The 20,056-nt window shown below is 43.6% G+C and overlaps 1 protein-coding gene across 2 annotated transcripts in view; it reads left to right on the plus strand.

Annotated features, from left to right (window-relative positions):
* Positions 1-20,056, plus strand: part of FXR1 (FMR1 autosomal homolog 1) — a 76,106-nt gene that overhangs the window by 11,485 nt on the left and 44,565 nt on the right. For both annotated transcript variants that reach the window (XM_029066906.2, XM_029066907.2), the window contains exons 2-3: positions 12,656-12,708; positions 14,263-14,356. In XM_029066906.2, the coding sequence (XP_028922739.1) occupies positions 12,656-12,708; positions 14,263-14,356 (147 nt within the window). The remainder of the gene's footprint in view (positions 1-12,655; positions 12,709-14,262; positions 14,357-20,056) is intronic.

Raw genomic sequence — 20,056 nt, forward strand, 5'->3', positions numbered from 1 at the left:
CTATGCCGTGCTTCATTCTGTTGCCTGAATCACCTTTCTGAATTCTCTCCTTTCCACCCTCAAAGATCATCCGTCCCTCTCCACAGCAGATAGAAACTCCCGGGCATTGGCTATAAGACACTACATCAACTCTTTCCTCTTATCCTCTCACTTCTCCCACTTCTTCCCAGCTAACACACTTCCTCACCCTAACCTTTTCCCCTGCCTCGGAGGCTTCCTCAAGCTCTGCTTCTTGGATGTTCCTCTCAATCCATCAATCCTATTTTATTGAGGGCTTACTGTGTGCAGAGCACTGTACTAAGCCCTTGAGAGAGTGTGGGCATTTTCTTCACCCACAAGGAGGTTACATTCTAGAGGGGAAGCTTTGAGAAGCAGCATGGCTCACTGGAATAGAGCCTGGGCTTGGGAGTCAGAGGTCATGGGTTCTAATCCCGGTTCCACCACTGATCAGCTGTGTGACTTTGGGCAAGCCACTTCACTTCTCTGGGCCTCAGTTACCACATCTGCAAAAGGGGGATGAAGACCGTGGGCCCCACTTGAAACAACCTGATTATCTTGAATCTCCCCAGGCATTTAGAACAGTGCTTGTCACATAGTAAGCGCTTAGCAAATGCCATCATTATTATTAGAGGAACTTTTCTTCCCAAGCTGCCAACAAGCGAGCTAGAATAAAAGGGGTTGGGATGGGTGTTCGGTTCTCTCCCCGTCTGTCAGGCTGTGGCTTTCCCCATCTTTAATATCTTTCTGAAGTAAATAATAGTAATGTTATTTAGGCACCTACTATGCGCCAAGCACTGTACTAAGCACTGGGATCGATGCAATCAAATCAGGATGGCATAGTCCCTCTCTCACATGGGGCTCACGGTCTTAGTCGCCATTTGACAGGTGTGGTAATTGAGGCACAGAAAAGTGAAGTTACGTGCTCAAGGTACAGAGCAGACAAGTGGCGGAGCCAGGATTAGAACGCAGGTCCTTCTGGCTCCCAGGTCTGTGCTTTGTCCGCTAGGCCATGTTGCACTAAGCATTTGTGAGAGTACAAATACATTAGAGTGAGTAGACAGTCTCTTCCCACAAGGATGGTTAAAGCCTAGAGGGGGAGACACACATTAAATTGCAGATACGTTCATAAGTGCTATGGGGCTGAGGGTGGGGTGAATAAAGGACACAGATCCAAGTACATAGGTGACGTAGAAAGGAGAGGGAGTAAGAGAAATGAAGGAAGGCTTCGTGGAGGAGGTGTGATTTTATAAGACTTTGAAGGTGGGGAGAGTGGTGGTCTTTTGAATATGGAGGGAGAGGGAGTTCCAGGCCAGAGGATGAGTGAGAGGTTGGTGAGGAGATAGATGAGATTGAGAAGCAGTGAGTTGGCATTAGTTGTATTAGGTTGATACCTAATAGATTTTAGTGATAATTTTCGTTCATTCCCTGTTTCTGGCACCTGTGACTTTTGTCCAGGTGTACCCATGAAAATCAAAAACCCAAGGCATTTATTTCTAATCCTCCTGAGTTGGTTTAGGTGATTGCACATCATGCTGCTGCATTTAGCAGTCAGGTGACCAGTCCTGTAAATCACCTATGACCAGTATTATAAATAACCTATGTAGACTTTTTGTTTAGGTAGGGAATATTCTACTGAAACATGGGCATGTGCTTGATTTTGTTTTTTCAAATCATTTTGATGTTGCACTCTTTTTCCACCCAAGTCCTCTCCTCCCCCTGACTTCCCGTCACTATAGAGAACACCACCACTCTCCCTGTCTCTCAAACTCTTAACCTTGGCATTATCTTCCACTCATCTGTTATTCAGCTCGCATAGTCAATCTGTCACCAAATCCTGTCGGTTCTACCTTCACAACAACTCTAAAATCTGCCCCTTCCTCTCTATCCAGTCTGCTACCACACTGAGCCTAGACTCCTCGTATTCCACTTCGACTAATCATCCTCTTCTCTTCCCTCCCACCTACCTTCCAATCTCTCCCCTCACCACTCCAGACTGCACTCAACTGCCTGGATCATTTTTCTGATAAAACACTGTGGTAGAAGCTGTGGGCATTTTCACTGTATTTATAAACCTCTGGGTCCTCTAGATTGTAAAATCCTTGAGAACAGGGATTATGTCAGTCAGTGGAATGAATTTACTACGCCAGGCTGCGCTGGGAAGCAGCATGGCGTAATGGCTAAAGCAAGAGCCTGGGAGGCAGAAGGTCACGGATTCTAATCCTGGCTCTGCCACTTGTCTGCTCTGTGCTCTTGGGCAAGTCACTTCATTTCTCTGGGCCTCTGTTCCTTCAAATGGAAAATTAAGACTGTGAGCCCCGTATGGGACCAGGACTGTGTCCAACCCGATTGGCTTGTATTCATTCATTCAAGAGTATTTATTGAGCGCTTGCTATGTGCAGAGCACTGTACTAAGCGCTTGGAATGTACAATTTGGCAACAGAAACAATCCCTGCCCAATGACGGGCTCACAGTCTCCACCCCAGCGCCTAGTACAGTGCCTGGCACATAGTGCTTAACAAATACCATTATTATTGAATAAGTACTCTGTGCAGAGCACTGTACTAGTACTTGGGAGAGTACAACAGAATCGGTAGACATGTTCCCTGCCCACAAGCTTACAGTCTAGAGGGGGAGTCACATGTTAAAGTCAACTATGGATATGCAATTTTGTGCTGGGGGTCTGACCATGGGACGAATATCAAGTGCATAAAGGCTACAGAGCCCACGTAGGCAACGCAGAAGGGAGAAGGAGCTTGGGAGATGAGGGCAGACATCTACTTAGTTCTTTATTGTACTCTCATTCATTCATTCAATAGTATTTATTGAGCGCTTACTGTGTGCAGAGCACTGTACTAAGCACTTGGAATGAACAAGTCGGCAACAGAGACAATCCCTGCCCTTTGATGGGCTTACGGTCTAATCGGGGGAGACAGACAGACAAGAACAATGGCAATAAATAGAGTCACGGGGAAGAACATCTCATGACAACAATGGCAAATAAATAGAATCAGGGTGATGTACATCTCATTAAACAAAATAAATAGGGTGATGAAGATATATACAGTTGAGTGTACGAGTACAGTGCTGAGGGGGTGGGACGGGAGAGGGGGAGGAGGGGAGAGAAAGGGGGGAGAAGAAGGTTTAGCTGCAGAGAGGTGTGGGGAGGGGTAGAGGGAGCAGAGGGCAAAAAGGGGTGAGCTCAGTCTGGGAGAATTAGATTGTCGGAGGTGAGGGAGGGCATTCCAGGACCGCGGGAGGACGTGGCCCAGGGGTCGACAGCAGGATAGGCGAGACCGAGGGACGGTGAGGAGGTAGGCGGCAGAGGAGCGGAGCATGCGGGGTGGGCAGTAGAAAGAGAGAAGGGAGGAGAGGTAGGAAGGGGCAAGGACAGTGCTCTGCCCAGAGCAAGCTCACAGACACCATTGATGAGTCGTATTAATGATGTTGGTATTTGTTAAGTGCTTACTATGTGCAGAGCACTGTTCTAAGCGCTGGGGCAGACACAGGGGAATGAGGTTGTCCCACGTGGGGCTCACAGTCTTAATCCCCATTTTACAGATGAGGGAACTGAGGCACAGAGAAGTGAAGTGACTTGCCCACAGTCACACAGCTGACAAGTGGCAGAGCCGGGATTCGAACTCATGACCTCTGACTCCAAAGGCCGGACTCTTTCCACTGAGCCATGCTGCTTCTCAGTCGTATTACTGAAAGATCACACTGCAGCAACTCTCATCTAAAGAATTTGGAAGTGTGGAATGAAGAACTATCCTCTCCTCAGTAGAGAGAGAATAGCTGCAAAAAATGGTGTGCCTCTCAATAATGCTATATAGCTCCCTCCACTCCCACCCTTACTGGTTTCAGGGATCAGGGCAAGCGTATGTAAAGATGATCTACCCTGTAACACATGTTGTAAAGATGAACTACCCTGTAACACACTGTCATCTTTCTGCATACTGAGTTAGTTGTGGGTGAAGCCAGATTTTTTAGCTTGTCCAAAGTAATATTGAATAGGAATAGTAATCAGGTGTGGAATGAAGACATACTGGTAAAGGGAATCCCAAGCATATATATCCTGTTCTACCCCAAGTGGATCCAGGCCAGTTTTGTAAGGGAGGTCTTTCCTTAAGTAAGTATTGTGTAATGTGGGATTTTTTGAGGGGTGGGGGGGAGGGTGATTTTTCTCCAAACCTGCTGCTCTTGAAAACTTGAACCTAACCCAGATCATTCAATGTGTTATGGAGAGATATGGTAGGTGGTGAATCCCCAGAATCCCATCATTCATTCATTTATTCACCAATTGTATTTATTGTGCACTTAATGTGTGCAGAGCACTGTACTAAGCACTTGGAAAATACAGTTCAGCAACAGAGACAGTCCCTACTCAACGGACTGACAGTCTAGAAGGGGGAAGACAGGCAACAAAACAAGTAGACAGGCATCAGTAGCATCAAAATAAATAGGATTGTAGATATGCACATTATGAATAAATATAATAATAAATATGTACATATATACACAAGTGCAGTGGGACGGTGTCACCTGTCCCCCGGGGACAGGTTCGTTCAGAATCGGCTTGGTGAGAGAGAGAGAGGGGCCGTGGACGGAAAGCCTTAGTTTTGTACAAAATTTATTCCGCTAGGTGAATTGAATTATTTGATTATTTAGACGCAATGAATTGAACTTCCCTTTCGGGAAGAATATGATTATTTAATGGTATTAGAACTTCCATAAGGGGAGGAATACACTTGTATGCTACTCGCGCATAGCAGAACACGGGTCCCAACCGGGCAGAATTGACTTATGGTTTGCCAGCATGTGGTAGTGAGGCGGCTGCCTCTCACCCGTGTGCCCTTCCCACTCGGGATTATGCATTACTCGCACGTGGTGAGGCGGCTAGCTCCTACCCACTAATGTTCGGGAAACTCACGCATTCCACCCTTTCCTCAGCATGTTGGTCCTGGTTGCAGAGCGGGCATCTGGCGCTCTGGGCAGAGAAAGGCACGTGGGCGGCTGCTGCACGTCTCAATCCGCTGCCCAGAGGGGACAGATATTTACTACCTGTGGCTTGGGCCGTCCCAGCCCCTTTCATCCCCCATATCTTATTTGGTGGGCATGGTCGTGAGGGACACCTATCTTTCCTCCCACCTGAGAATTTGTCACAGGTAGCATTTTCATCTTGGGATAGCCGGTGCCCAGGTTCATCCTGGCACAGGCAGAGACCAGGGCAGAGCAGAGGGAAGGAGTAGGGGTGATGGGGAGGGGAGGAGGAGCAGAGGAAAAGGGGCTCAGTCTGGGAAGGCCTCCTGGACGAGGTGAGCTTTCAGTAGGGCTTTGAGGGGGGAAGTGAGTTAGTCGAACTCAAACTTCCTTCACACCAGAAGGAAAATAACTGCAAAATAACTCACACTTCCTTCAAACCAGAGATCTTCACTGAATATTTACCCACATTTACAATGCCTCCACTCTCTACCTAGTCCTCCCCGGGCTGGGATCCCTCCTTTGGATGCATTAAAGCAGAAAGCAGCTTAAGTGGTGGACTCCACACAGGTATATTTGGATGGTTAAGAGAGAAACTGATGGGTGTGTTTGTGAGTAGTAGTCCTTGGACTTCTCAGCCCCTGTATGTGTGTTGTGTATCTGTCTCATCACTGTACACTGTCAGTAAGAGGTTTCAAGCATCTTAAAAAAAAACCACAAAACCTTGCATCAGTGAGGGGAAAGAAGTAGGAGCCGTTAGCCATGCAGATAAATATAACAGCAGTAATTTCTAGTTATGACTAGTAGCGTAACTTCCAACTGCTGGGTCAAATTCATTAGGAACCTGGGACATTTGAACACCCACTGATTTCAAGATTAAGAGCCAGTTTGGGGAGTTCATTTCCAAGTTGGGTTAACATATATTTTTCCTATAATAGCTGTGACTTTATCTTATTGTCCCAAATGGTATTTATTGAGGTCTTACTGGATGCAGAATCCTTTACTAAGTGCTTGGGGAAGCACAATGCAAGAGTAAGACATGATCCCTGCCTACAGGGAGCTTACAGACTAGAGATGGAAACGGACATTAAAATAAAATACAGATGACTAAGGATCAGAGTGTTGGGTGGGGATGGGGTGAAGTGGGGATGGAGTGCGTAGGCAACCCAAAAAGGAGGGCAAACAAGAAGTGAGAGGCTCTAGAGAAGGAAGACCTCTTCGATGAGATTCGAGGAGGATTTTGAACGTGGGGGGAGAGGTGGTCTGTCGGATCTGAAGGGGGAGGGAGTTGCAGGCCAGAGGGAAGTCGTGAGTGAAAGGTTCATTCATCGTCGTATTTATTGAGCGCTTACTGTGTGATCAAGGTACTAAGTGCTTGGACTGCACAATTCGGCCAAAGATAGAGACCGTCCCTGACCAGCAGTGGGCTCACGGGTTGATGGTGAGAAGCATGGAGTGCATAGGTTTGTGCTTAGAGGAAAATACTGGGTGGCCTTTTAGAAGGCGATCGGTTGGCGGTGAGCTGACGGAGAGTTTGAAAACCAAATTCTTGTGAAGATGGAGGGGCAACCATTGAAGGCTCTTTGAGGAGTGGGGAGTCTTTGGACTGAACATTTTTTTATTTTTTTGAAAAATGATCTGGACAGCAGAATAAAGTATGAATTGGTGAGGGGTGAGACATGAGACAGGGAGGTCAGTGAGGGGGCTGGAGAGGTCAAGGGGATGTAAGGATTTCAATCATTCATTCCCTCAATAGTATTTATTGAGCACTTACTATGTGCAGAGCACTGTACTAAGGACTTGGAATGTACAATTCGGCAACAGATAAAGACAGTCCCTGCCCAGTGACGGGCTTACAGTCTAATCACGGGCTTACAGTCTAGTCAGTGTGATAGTTTAGAATTTATCCTTTCCTCTCCATCCAGAGACACCATTATCCTCAGACATGAAGAGCGCACCAAAATAATGAGTAGTAAATTTTGAAATTCAGTTTCCGTTTGAGCTCGGAGATATTTGGGTCATGCATTCATGCTAAACAGTCCTTTATTTACAGAAATCTACAATTGTTTGTAAGGTACCGTTTGTCCAAGACACTTTTATGTTTAATAATCGTATAATAAATTGCCCTTTAAAGAGAATAGGGCAGATCAAGGGTCTGTAACTTTTCCATACAGAAGAGCCAAGTCATGATCCTCACTGGTATTGCTCTGCACATAGTAAGCGCTCTGTAAATACTATTGAATGAATGAATGGTATTTATTGAGCACTCACTGTGTGCAGAGCACCATACTAAGCATTTAGGAGAGTACCACTTAACTGAGTTAATAGACATGTTCCCTGCCCACAGTGAGTTTACAGGCAAGAGGGGAAGACAGATTGCGGTAATTAATATAGTAAAATGAAACCTTTGCACAGTTGGTGTGCAAAAAGCCCACGTTACCATTTTAACAGAAGTGAGAGGGATTGAGATTCTCAGTTCATTTGGGAAAGGGGTGGAGGGGGGTGGGGATAGGGACCGGAGTGTCATCTGCTGTGACCTTGGGCAGGCCACTTAACTTCTCTGTGCCTCAGTTCCCTCCTGATTACCTTGTGGGACAACCTGATTACCTTGTATCTACCCCAGAGGTTAGAACAGTGCTCAGCACTTAATAAGCAGTTAACAAATACCATAATTATTATTATTATCATCTTATTGACCCCCTCCTCCACTGCTGCCACTGCTCCCAACCTGGCTGGCTCATGGGAGGAGTGAGGGCAGAATCAGTACAGACTTAAACTTGGTGGAGAGGGGGAAGAGAGAGAAAGGGAGAGAGATTAAGATGTAGAGACAGAGGAAATGAGATTTGAATCTGGATTCCAACCGGGTAATTTATGGAGCCTGAAATGACTTGTATTGAACATGAGAAGAGTTGGAAGGCGTTGCTGACATTTTTACTTTCTTTGAATTCCAGTTGATTGAAATTTCCTAGTTAACTTTTGTGGCACTGCTTTTAATGTTCAGCATCCTGAAGTACTTAAAAGGGAAAATAATTGGTTGCTTTTAATAGCCTGCGTTATATGACAGTATTCAGTAGTCGTTAGTAGACATAGAGTACACTTGGAAGGGTATTTGGGTGATAAGTAAAATTCTAATTATGGGTGCTAACACCCGTATTCAGATATAGTGCATTGTTTCAGGAATCATAATTGTCCAATGCTTTGTGCCGTCTGCACTTACTAAATACTATCGTTGCTATTAAAAACTAGGCCCAGTACAGCTCTTTATTGAAATGAACGATGCTATGGTATTAAAGCAGTTATTCTGAAATAGCCCTCAAAAGCAAATGGAGATGCTTAAAGGAGGATAAATATTTGTTTAAATGTATTACATGTGTTATGTGCTTACTGTATGTGTGCAAAGGAAAGGTACAAGGGTGAGAAATCAGACCCAGAGTCTTGTCCACCAGGGGCTCACAGTCTATAAGGAAGTAGGGGAAGGGGAGAAGGGGGAAAGAACTGGCAGCAGGCTCACAAGAAAAAATAAAGGAAAAACAAATTAGCTTAAAAAAAAATTTAGTGCAATGCATTAATGTCAAAGGATGTTTTCTGTCCCCAGCCATGACAGTAATCCTGGTATTTTAAGGTGTGTCGAGGCTTCTGTCAGGTGATTGTCAAGTGGCAGAAATGGTTTGGCAAGCACTCGCCAGACAACTTTGAGAACCGTGAGGAGGATCCGGGAACTCGGTTGGCAGGGCCAATCTTTAGTGATGGGAGGACCTGGGAAAAATCAGGATCTCTGCCGCAGAAGCTTGCACAAGCCCCCGGCTCGCAGGTTCCGTTTCCGAGGAGTTGGCTTGCTGGGTTTAACACTCCGTCTCTGAGGAGTTGGCTTGCCTGGTTTAACACTTCCTTCCCCTCCCAAACCCCTCTTTTCTAGCCATTTTAGAAGCGGAGGTTGGGGGGGTGCCCAAGGGGCTTTGGCAAGGGTCCCTGGTACCGTAGTTTCATCTACGTATGGCCCTAAGGGGGGATGCTGGAACACCAAGTGCCAGCGGCTGACTGAGTTAACAGCATAGTTTGTGAAGATCGTGCCTATCAGGTGTAACGTTCCCCTGGCAAGGAAGGCAGGGAGGCCACACATCTCGTCTTGCTTCCATTCGCTTCCAATCCAGCAGTGATATTTATTGAGCGCTTACTGTGTGCAGAGCACTGTTCCAAGCACTTGGGAGAGTGTGATACAACAGAGTTAGCAAGTCAATGTCCAAAACAGCTGTGGCCAAAAGTTTGGGGTCCAGCAGGGCTCTCCTAAAGTGAGATGCCCAAAGGGCACAAGAGGTGGGTGGTGAATGTGTTGAGATGGGTAAGTGGGGAGGGGATTCTGAGACAAAATTTTTAGTTCCTAGGACAAGAACAAAGAATGGGATTTTTCCATCTTTGCTTCGGCTGTAGTCAGTCTCCCACAGAGAATACACAATACTTTTATTTGTGTTCTTTGGAATGTTGATATGTTTTCATTAATCTTCAGAAATAAGCTGGGATTTAAAAACATCTTTTTATTCATGCGCTTATATTAAGTGCTTTCTATGGTAAATTGGTACTTTTATAAAAGAATTAAAAAGGCAAAGGAAAAGAGAATTCTGTACCTAATAGTAGGTTGTGCGGCTTATGAGCATCTGTAAATTCCAGGCCAGTGCAAAAGTATGGATCTCATATCTGTTTTAGGACCTCCTAATGTCGAGGCAGCTTCCGAAACTTAGACATTGGCCATATTATTCCTTGGGTTATTTGGGAAAGAAAGTATTCCACCCTTTATGAGATTAATCAGTCCATCTTAACCAGTTACTGAACACCATCCAAAGGATGGGTATTAGTAAGAACTCAGTGTTCTCTCTAAGGAAGGGGGAATCAGCAGTTCTGAGCCCTCTTGCTCGGGCTTGGGTTTGGGTGTTTGCAAGTGATATAGATTTCTCTGGGAGCTGAACTAGAGCCATTCCCATGGGCTCCCGTAGAAGACTCCTGTTGGAACTGTTCTAGAAATCTCTTATTAAGCGCTACATTCCCTCTGTGCCAATTCTGCAACTCAGTGTGTTACACCATTAGAGAATTACAACCCATTTAAAGAGAAGCAGCATGCATTGAGAAGCAGTGTGGCTCAGTGGAAAGAGCCTGGGCTTGGGAGTCAGAGTTCATGGGTTCGAATCCCGGCTCTGCCACTTGTCAGCTGTGTGACTGTGGGCAAGTCACTTAACTTCTCTGTGCCTCAGTTCCCTCATCTGTAAAATGGGGATTAACTGTGAGCCTCAACCTGATTACCCTGTATCTACCCCAGTCCTTAGAACAGTGCTCTGCACATAGTAAGCGCTTAACAGATACCAACATTATTATTAAATGTTTCTATTTCTCCGTATCATTTGAATAATGGATTTATCCAAATTATGCGTTACCCCAATCAGTTTGGATCATTGAAGTGCCATGGTTACAAGAGTAATCCAGTGGTGGAATTGGGGTGCCTATTGATTGCTAAGCATTTTGAAAGAGTGTGACAGTAGTAGGATGTGTCCCTTGCCTTAAATTTACAACCGAATGGTTGTGTGAATTATTTACCAAGAGTGGGATACACACATGTATATGCTGAAGAGAGGAGTAAAATGCCAAGAGCGGGTGTTGGGTTAAAGCAGTTGAAATGTTGTGACTGTAACTTCTCTGTGCCTCAGTTACCTCATCTGTAAAATGGGGATTGACTGACCCCATGTGGGACCTGGACTGTGTCCAACCTGATTATTTTGTATCTACCCCAGCACTTGGTACTGTGCCTGGTACATAGTAAGTGCTTAACCGATTCCACTGGGAGGTGGGGGAAGATGCATTGATAATCACAATTAATAGGGCTTTTAAAAATGATACGGCACACTAGGCAAATTGATACATTTCCTTGGTAATAGTATTGCACATTTGGGAAAGAATACGCAAATGGGAATTAAACTCGGTCCCTGTCTCTTAGGGGATTGTTTTTAGATCTGTACTTTCTAAATAGAATGGGGCTATAGGTTCCTGGGGGAGCTGATGGAACTAATAAATCCCACAAGTATGAAGCACCACTTACTTTATTAGCATGATCAGGAGATAAGGCAGAGGACATTCAGATTTTTATTTGGTAGTCCTGAGCATGTACCTGTAGAAGTATAAAGCTGACTGAGATCCCACAGGCGGCATTGTTCTCCTCCTCCTTCCCCTTCAGAGGGAACACGGCCACCTGTTTAACAGAAATAGTTTCCCAAAACTCCAGCCAGTCCCCAAATTGAAACGATATAGAATAAGAGCTGAGATGACGTTTGTCCCATAGTCTGTTTTTTTTTGTTTTGGTGATATATGTTAAACGTTTACACATATGTCAAGCACTGTTCTAAGCCCTGGGGTAGAAAAAGGTTAGGCCAAATACAGTCCCTGTCCTACATGGAGTTCACAATCTAAGTAGAAGGGAGAACAGGTGTTGAATCCCCATTTTGCAGTTAAGAAAACTGAGGCACAGAGAAGTTAAGTGACTTGCCCAAGATCACACAGCACGCAAGTGGAGGAGTCAGGATTAGAACCCAAGTCCTCTGGCTTCCAGGCCCTGTGCTTTTTCCATTAAGCCATGGTGCTTCCCAGTCTGATCAGCCTCCTCTTGGATCTCCCTTCCTCCTGTCTCTCCCCACTCCAGTCTATTCTTCATTCCGCTGCCCGGATCATCTTTCTGCAGAAACGCTCTGGGCATGTCACTCCCCTCCTCAAAAACCTCCAGTAGTTGTGTATCAACCTTCGCACGAAACAAGAACTCCTCACTCTTGGCTTCCAAGCTCTCCCTCACCTTGCCCCCTCCTACCTCTCTTCCCTTCTCTCTTTCTACTGCCCACCCTGCATGCTCTGCTCCTCTGCCTCTCATCTCCTCACCATACCCCGTTCTCGCCTATCCCGCTATCGACCCCTTGCCAACGTCCTCCCGCTGTCCTGGAATGCCCTCCCTCCTCACCTCCGCCAAACTAACTCTCTTCCCCTCTTCAAAGCCCTGTTGAGAGCTCACCTTCTCCAAGAGGCCTTCCCAGACTGAGCCCCCCTTTCCCTCTGCTCCCTCCACCCTCTGCTCTTCCCCCCCTTCCCCTCAGCACTGTGCTCATGTGTATATATTTATTACCCTATTTATTTTGTTAATGAGGTGTATATCTCCTTGATTCTATTTATCTTGATGATGTCTTGATTTGTTCTGTTTTGCTTTGCTGTTTGTCTCCCCCGTTTAGACTATGAGCCCGTTGTTGGGCATGGATTGTCTCTCTCTGTTACCGAATTGTACATTCCAAGCGCTTAGTATAGTGCTCTGCACATAGTAATCGCTCAATAAAGACTTTTGAATGAATGAATCTAGAGGCTGCCCTCTAAGGAATCTCATCTTGATTCCAACCCAGAACATCTCATGCTCCTTATGCCTCATTTCTACTTAAAAATGATGGGGATTATTATGATGCATGTGTAAGAGAATCTCTATATTTAATAAATTTATTAAAAATACAGTTAAAAGGGAATAATGAGCTTAGTGAACAGATGCATAAAATGGAATTGAGCATTTGATTTACTATTCTAGTCATGTTGCTGAAATGTAGACTCTAATTTGGCTTGTAGAGTCATTTAGAAAAATTAATTTAATATTAATGATTTCTTGTTACAGGGATTTATCAAAGATGTTCATGAGGATTCACTCACAGTTGTCTTTGAAAACAAGTAAGTTTTTTAAAAATTCTTGATTTTACAGTTGTTCTCTTGAAAGAGCCGCTGGTTCCCTGAGCCGTATTGCACCTCGAGTGTCTATATATCCATGATCTTTTCTCACAGTCTCTACAGCACTTCCAATTCCTTCCAGCTCCTCCAAAGACCACTTCCTATACATGCTCAATTATGTATTCAAAAGTGGAAACTTTTTTGCCATATCATTTATATTGCCCCTAGTTTGAATTTTTTTTTTATAAAAGCTATTGATTTCTTTCCTTTTGGAGTAAAATATTTTGGATGCCCTTTCCACCACTTATTGTTGAATTAACTGCAGGTTCTATTTTTGCTGCAGCAGCAGAGTGAAATTAAGTGTACTTTCCATAGCTCTCGCAGCTCTGGTGCTATCAAAACCCGAGAGCCAGGTTCCATTTAATGAAGTAAGAATGCCTTCTCCCACCTGTTGTCAAAAAAGGAATTAGCGAAGATGAGGTAATAGCTAGATTTTTATTTTCTTTCTTTACAAAAGGGGCAAGGAGATGAAGGGTGCAATCAAATGAAATTCTGGCCTTTGTGGTTTTGCGTTGACTTAAATTCCCCAGAATTGCATTCTTCCTAAAGGATTGATTTAGTACTTTGGCTTTCCAGGAAGGTTACCCTACAGTTCACGACAGTGCTTAGTACAATGTTCTGCACACAGTAAGCTCTCAAAAATACCATCGATTGAAGATAGTGCTGTCTTTCCTAGGCAGACAGCTCAATTGCATTTATAGTGGCTGAACTGTTTAAGGCACATTCAAAAAAAAACATAACATTTAAAATAGGCGAATAATATAGTGTTTAATTATAATGATGGCATTTATTAAGTGCTTAGTATGTACCGAGTACTGTATTAAACACTGGGGTAGACACAAGGAGAGTCAGGATGGCCACAGTTCCTGTCCCAAATGGGGCTCACAGTCTAAATGGGTGGGAGAACAGCTATCCATTCTAATGTCCAGCAATTTTTATTAGCTCTTAACGTATCAGGGGATAATGCACTTCCATTTTGAATGGGAGAAGGTGAATATAGTTGGCAACTTATTTTTCAATGACGTAAACACATGGAGGAATAATTTTAGTGCTTGAATATTAGAGGTGATGTGCTTATGTCGGATCATATCATTAAATAGTCTTTTCGTCTTTTATTCTCACACTTTTTCTAGCATCTTTGTTCTTGGCCTTTAAGGTGACGATTATCATGGATTTGTCAAGTGATTCTAGAAATGTGATTGCCAAGCGGTTGCTATGTATTTAGCAATACTGCATAATTATACGGAAAAATTGGATCACGTTTTAAATCTGACTTGAATGAAGGACCTTGCAAAAAAGTGTCACTATACCCAAGGCAGAAGCCCATTTGAGAGAAAATAAAGGATGTATAATTTCCAGATATTTTAATGAGGAAAGTGAACGTCACTTAGAAAAACTTGATTTAACGTTTACAGGTCAAAAATATAGTTGAATAATTGTAGGGTTAGCCAGAATTGTTTTTAGCTAATCTTTGAAAATGTCTCTCTAACTTTCTAGCTGGCAACCAGAACGCCAGGTTCCATTTAATGAAGTAAGACTACCTCCCCCACCTGACATCAAAAAAGAAATTACCGAAGGAGATGAAGTGGAGGTGAGTGACTTGCGTGTTTATTTCCTTTAGTACATATTGTGTTCTGAAATTTAATTTCAGCAGTAAGTTTTTAAAGTTTACCTCTAAGCAGAGCTCAATAAATATTTACTGCTCAAAAAAAAATCACTACCCCTTAAGAGTTCTAAGCAAAACATGTGGTGGTGTATGTGTTTTTTTTAATTTGATGTCTTCATGGTGTTTCTTTGCTTGGTGGTGGCAAGTAGGATCAAAGGGGCAGGCCCCTCTTCAACCTTTTTCACACGTCACTCAGAGTCACATTCCCTGAGTATGTTCTTAGTATCATTGTCCAAGAGCCGCTTCTCCCCGGCTTCAATAACTTGTTTATCACCGTGAAGGTCACCGGCAGCTGAAAGGAGAGCATTAAATTATACCTTCTGCCTTTGGAAATTTTAGGGTAACTTTTTAGGCTATGCCAACGCTGTTGTGGAGGATTGAGACGGGCCCAAGTGGTTTAATTCTTGCAGCTGCTAAAGGGATGTTTGTTCTTGAGTCCAGTACACTTCTTAATCTGGGGGCTCCCCAAGCCACTTAGTCTCCTGGAGTGGAGAAGAGCTCTATGGACCTAATGTGGCAATTTCAAGTCTCTTGTGTCCTCCTGGCTTTCTTTCCAGCATTTGACAAAAGTTTAGCTGGTTTTTCTTTGGGGCGCAATTAAGTATACTGGCAGGCATTCGCGTTCTAGCCATTGGAGAACTTAAATTTTGTGTATTGGTTGAGATTCCTCTACATAGTAAGTTAGGCATCTTTGGTGAACTAACTCTTTTCTTTAGCCATCAGGGTCTATTCTTTCAAACGTTGAAATGGCTTGAAACAGTATGGCTTCCAAAGGTACATTACTTCTAGAAGACACCTCAGGCACTAGAAGGATGTGAATCAATATTTGTGGTCATTTTTACTGATGAAAACCCTTGTGTGGAAAATGAGTCATCGTGGTATTTAAGGTGGAGAAACAAGCTAGGATTTAAAAAAAGTTTCACATAGTATTCCCACAGTATTTTCACTAAATCGTTAACTTATACTGAACACTTACTGTGTGCAGAGCAATGAATTTGGAAGACTATAAAAGGTAGACACAGTTCTTACCCTTCAGGAGCTAGTGTGGGATAGACAGGAGGAAAAATAGAGTAAAAAGATTTTTCAAAAGGAGTCCTGACTAGAATTGGCAACTTAGCACCTACTGGACTTGAAACGTAGAACTTAAAATGTTTCTATCCAAAAATCTGAATAAATTTTTCTCTCATATTTTGTACTGATCAGTTAGAATTTTATATCCATATTTAGTCTCTGAAATCGAAAAAAGGTATGCTTGTCCTCTAGACTGTCAGCTCATTGCGGGCAGGGAACATGTCTGCCAACTCTGTCATACTCTCCCAGGTGTTTACTACAGTGCTCTGCATACAGTAAGTGGTCAATAAAATGTTGAGGAAGATTTGGAGAAATGGAGAGACTCCAGAAATTCTTTAAGGCACAGAAAGATTCGACAAAAGCTGAAGAAATTGGAGTTGTTTGGATAAGAGAAGGTTAAGGAATGACTATAATTGGTTCAGGTAAATGGCAAATTCTCATAAGAAGGACACCGACCAGATTTAAAAATATTATAGAATACTCCCTATTTACATGCAATTGAATCTCCCATCGGGAGAGACAGCGGAGTCTAGGTTCTGAGACTCCAGAACCAAGAACCTGCACAGAAACATTTTAGTGCCAGGGGTTTGAACAATGCCACTCGTACTGAATTTTAACTCATGTTCCCTTTTGGAACAGAATAATAATAATTACGGCATTTGTTAAGCGCTTACCATGTGCCAAGCACTGTTCTAAGCACTAGGGTAGTTACAGGGTAATCAGGTTGTCCCACATGGGACTCACAGTCTTAAGCCCTATTTTACAGATGAGGGAACTGAGAAGTGAAATGATTCGCCCAAAGTCACAATGCTGACAAGTGGCGGAGGCAGGATTAAAACCCATGACCTCTGACTCCCAAGCCCGGGCTCTTTCCCCTAAGCCACGGTGTGCAAAGATTGAGTAGGCAGGCAGAGAGTTAGCACACTGCAAAGTATGTGTTAGGGGCGTTTTTGTTTTTTGTTTTGGGGTTTGTTTTGTGTTTTTACATATCGGATCCATTAAAGGTCAAAGTGACCATAGCATTGTGCTGATGCTGTGCTGGGTGGCATATCTGTAATTTATATTAACGTCTGTCTCACCCTCGAAATTGTAGCTCGTTGTGGGCAGGGAATTTGTCTGTTATATTGTTCCCAAGCACCTAGTACAGTCCTCTGCACACAGCAAGTGCTCAATTAACACTATTAACTGACTGACTGGAATGACCCGAAAGTAGTGCCTTAATAACCACCATGATCTTTGTTGCCCATATTAAGCTGTTTTTTCAGAATCCCTGCCGGGCCCATCCACTATGTAGAATTCCCTAGGTGGTTCTTCGGTCAGACCCTTTCCCAACGGATGGCGTAGCCCCAGTGGACAGAACTGGGCCTAGAAGCCCGCCTCCTGATTGTCGGAGCCACGCTCATTGCACTGGGCCTGTGCCTACGTATATCCACAGTGTTGAATACATTCAGACAACCAACTGTATATGATTACTCCTTAGAATGTTTTACTAAGGGCTTAGAAGAGATTACTCGAGATAGAAAACACCATCCCTTTCCACAAAGAGTTCATAATCTAACAGACCTTTGCATTCAAGCAATGGTACTCAGTCATATGTTTCACATTCCATATGTGCATATACAGGTATGAATGCACACTTGTCCACAGATGTGCCTCGATGCGGTGCACAGATGAAAAACACATTGGATTCGGCGCTTGCTTTTTGTGATTTTAGTTCTGGGATTTCAAATCAAAATTTTCAGTTGTTCCCAAAGTAACCGTTAAGTTTTCGGGAAATAGCTAGTTTAGTCTTCATCTTTTCTCCCTTGTCTCCCCCAAAGCTGATCTGAGGCGATAGGAGTTTCTGATCAGAGTTCTGCGTGCTCCTAAGTTTGAAATCACCAAATGATGAATATTTTACTGCAGTACTGTTTCTCAGCTGATGGCAGTATAGTGTAGTGGAAATCGAAAAGGCTGAGGTCACGGAGCTTGAGCAAGTCACTTAGCTTCTCTGCCTCAATTTCCCCATCTGTAATGTGGGGATAAGATATCTATTCTTACCCACTCACAGACTGTAAGCCCCATATGGGAAAAAGACTCTGTCTGAAATTATCATCTTGTATCCTCCACAGTGCTGGGCACAGAGTAAGTGTTTTAGTAAATTTCACTGTAATTGTCTTAATTATCTAGAACTGACCTTTGTAATTTCCATTTGCCTGGTTAAAGGTGTTGTACAGAAGGCAATATTTAATACCTAGAGTATCAGTTTAATTTTTTTTTTAGAAGCACATCTTTTTGTTCTCCCTTTCTTCAATTTAATAAGTGAATGGGCATTGCAATTTGGTGAAAGAAGGGTCTCTTTGTTCATTTTGAACCTGCCGTCTTGAAACTTCAGTGGGATCAACAGCCTAAAATAGTATGGAAATTGCAGAACAGTCCAATGTTCTCTCTTTCCACACCTCCCGCAATTTTTTTTTAAACTCCACTTACCCTCCCTCTCACAATCTTCATTTTTCCAGGCATAATAATCTCAGTCCTTTCCATCTTTATTCCAGTGACAGCTTCTCCTTTGCTCAGTTAAATTGTTCTCTGAATCTTTTCTAGCTCTAAGACCTTCCTAAAGTTTAACTTGAATTACATGTAGTATTCCAAGAGAGATGCTTTGTTTGGGGGTTGGTTTTTTTATAGTATTTTTTTTGTTTGGTATTTGCCTTCTGTGATCCCAGTGTTTTATTGACCCATTGGGCTGTTGCAGCAAATAATAATAATGGTATTTGTTAAGCACTTATCTGTCGGGCACTGTACTAAGCTCTGGGATGGACACAAGCCAATTGGGTTGGACATGGCCCCTGTCCCATGTGAGGCTCACAGTCTCGCTTCCCATTTTACAGATGAGGTAACTGAGGCCCAGTGAAGTGACTTGCCCAAGGTCACACAGCAGACAAGTGGCAGAGCCAGGATTAGACCCCATGATCTGACTCCAGGCCCGTACTCTATCCGCTACACCATGATGCTTCTCATTAGACACATTTAAGGGAAGAATTGGCAGTGACTCCACACTCTGTCACCCTGTAAGGGGCATTTGAATTAATTTTCCCTTGACCTTGCTGACACTGGGGATCTCATCTAATGCTTGTTTGCACACTTATCAGCCCATGAGACATTCCTGCAGTTTGTCCCTGTCACTGTGATATTTCACCACACAGAAAAGATTAGTGCCAAGTGCAGCCTTGGAAATTTCATTGCACACTGCCTAGATTGTTTTGAAATTCTTAAATACAAGCTATCCCACTAATCCTTAAGGAAGCACCGTATACACACTTCTCCATCCGGAAGAATGGTCATTTATGCCTACCCCATTGCATCTTTTGGTTAATTTTTCTGGCCAATTCTCAACTACAAAAAAAAACAGCCTTCAAAATCTAAATATATCCATTTTTTCCCTTATTCACTTATGTTTAATGAACCATTTAAAGAACTTGAGCACCATAGTGAAGTTTACAAACATTAATCAGGGTTTGTGAGTCCAAGAAATCACCATCCTAAGAATTCTTATAGATTCTACCTGTTTGCTTAGTATAGACATAAATTCACCGTCCTCTATTTCCCGTCGTTTCCCCTGGAGTCTTGTAGAAGTTACATTCAGGCACTGTCAGTTTTTCCCTTTCTGCTGTACCTTGCCGATCTTCTACTAAAATAATAATAATAATCATAATAATAGTATTTAAGCACTTACTGTGTGCCAGGCACTGTACTAAGCTCTGGGGTGGACACAAGCCAATTGGGTTGGCCACGGCCCCTGTCCCACATGGGGCTCACAGTCTCGCTTCCCATTTTACAGATGAGGTAACTGAGGCCCAGAGAAGTGAAGTGACTTCGCTCCTCTAACCACCAGCCTGCTCTCCGTCCCTCAGATTCATTTATTCCACTGCTAGCCACTTACCGATATCTTCCTTCTCCTGTTGGCCTGGAACTTTCTTCCCCTTCATATCTGACAGTATGCCACTATCCTAAATTCACATCTCCTCCAAGAGACCTTCCCTCACTAAGCCCTCTGTGCTCCCTGCTGAGTATCCTTTAAGCACTTTGATACTCATCCCAGTTCCAAAGCATTTAATGGATATATCCTTATACCCTACTGTTTAGAGAAGCAGCGCGGCTCAGTGGAAAGAGCCCGGGCTTGGGAGTCAGAGGTCATGGGTTCAAATCCCGACTCTGCCACTTGTCAGCTGTGTGACTCTGGGCAAGTCACTTAACTTCTCTGGGCCTCAGTTACCTCATTTGTAAAATGTGGATTAAGACTGTGAGCCTCACATGGGACAACCTGATTACCCTGTATCTCCTCCAGCGCCTAGAACAGTGCTCAGCACATAGTAAGTGCTTAACAAATACCAACATTATTATTATTACATGGGGTTCTCAGTCATAATCCCCATTTTACAGATGAGGTAACTGGGACACCGAGAAGTTAAGGGATTTTCTCAAGGTCACACAGCAAGCAAGTGGCAGATCTGGGATTAGAACCCAAGTCCTTCTGATTCCCAGGCCCGTGCTCTATCCACTAGGCCATGCTGT

Source organism: Ornithorhynchus anatinus, chromosome 1 (assembly GCF_004115215.2).
Source record: "Ornithorhynchus anatinus isolate Pmale09 chromosome 1, mOrnAna1.pri.v4, whole genome shotgun sequence".
NCBI lineage: Eukaryota > Metazoa > Chordata > Mammalia > Monotremata > Ornithorhynchidae > Ornithorhynchus > Ornithorhynchus anatinus.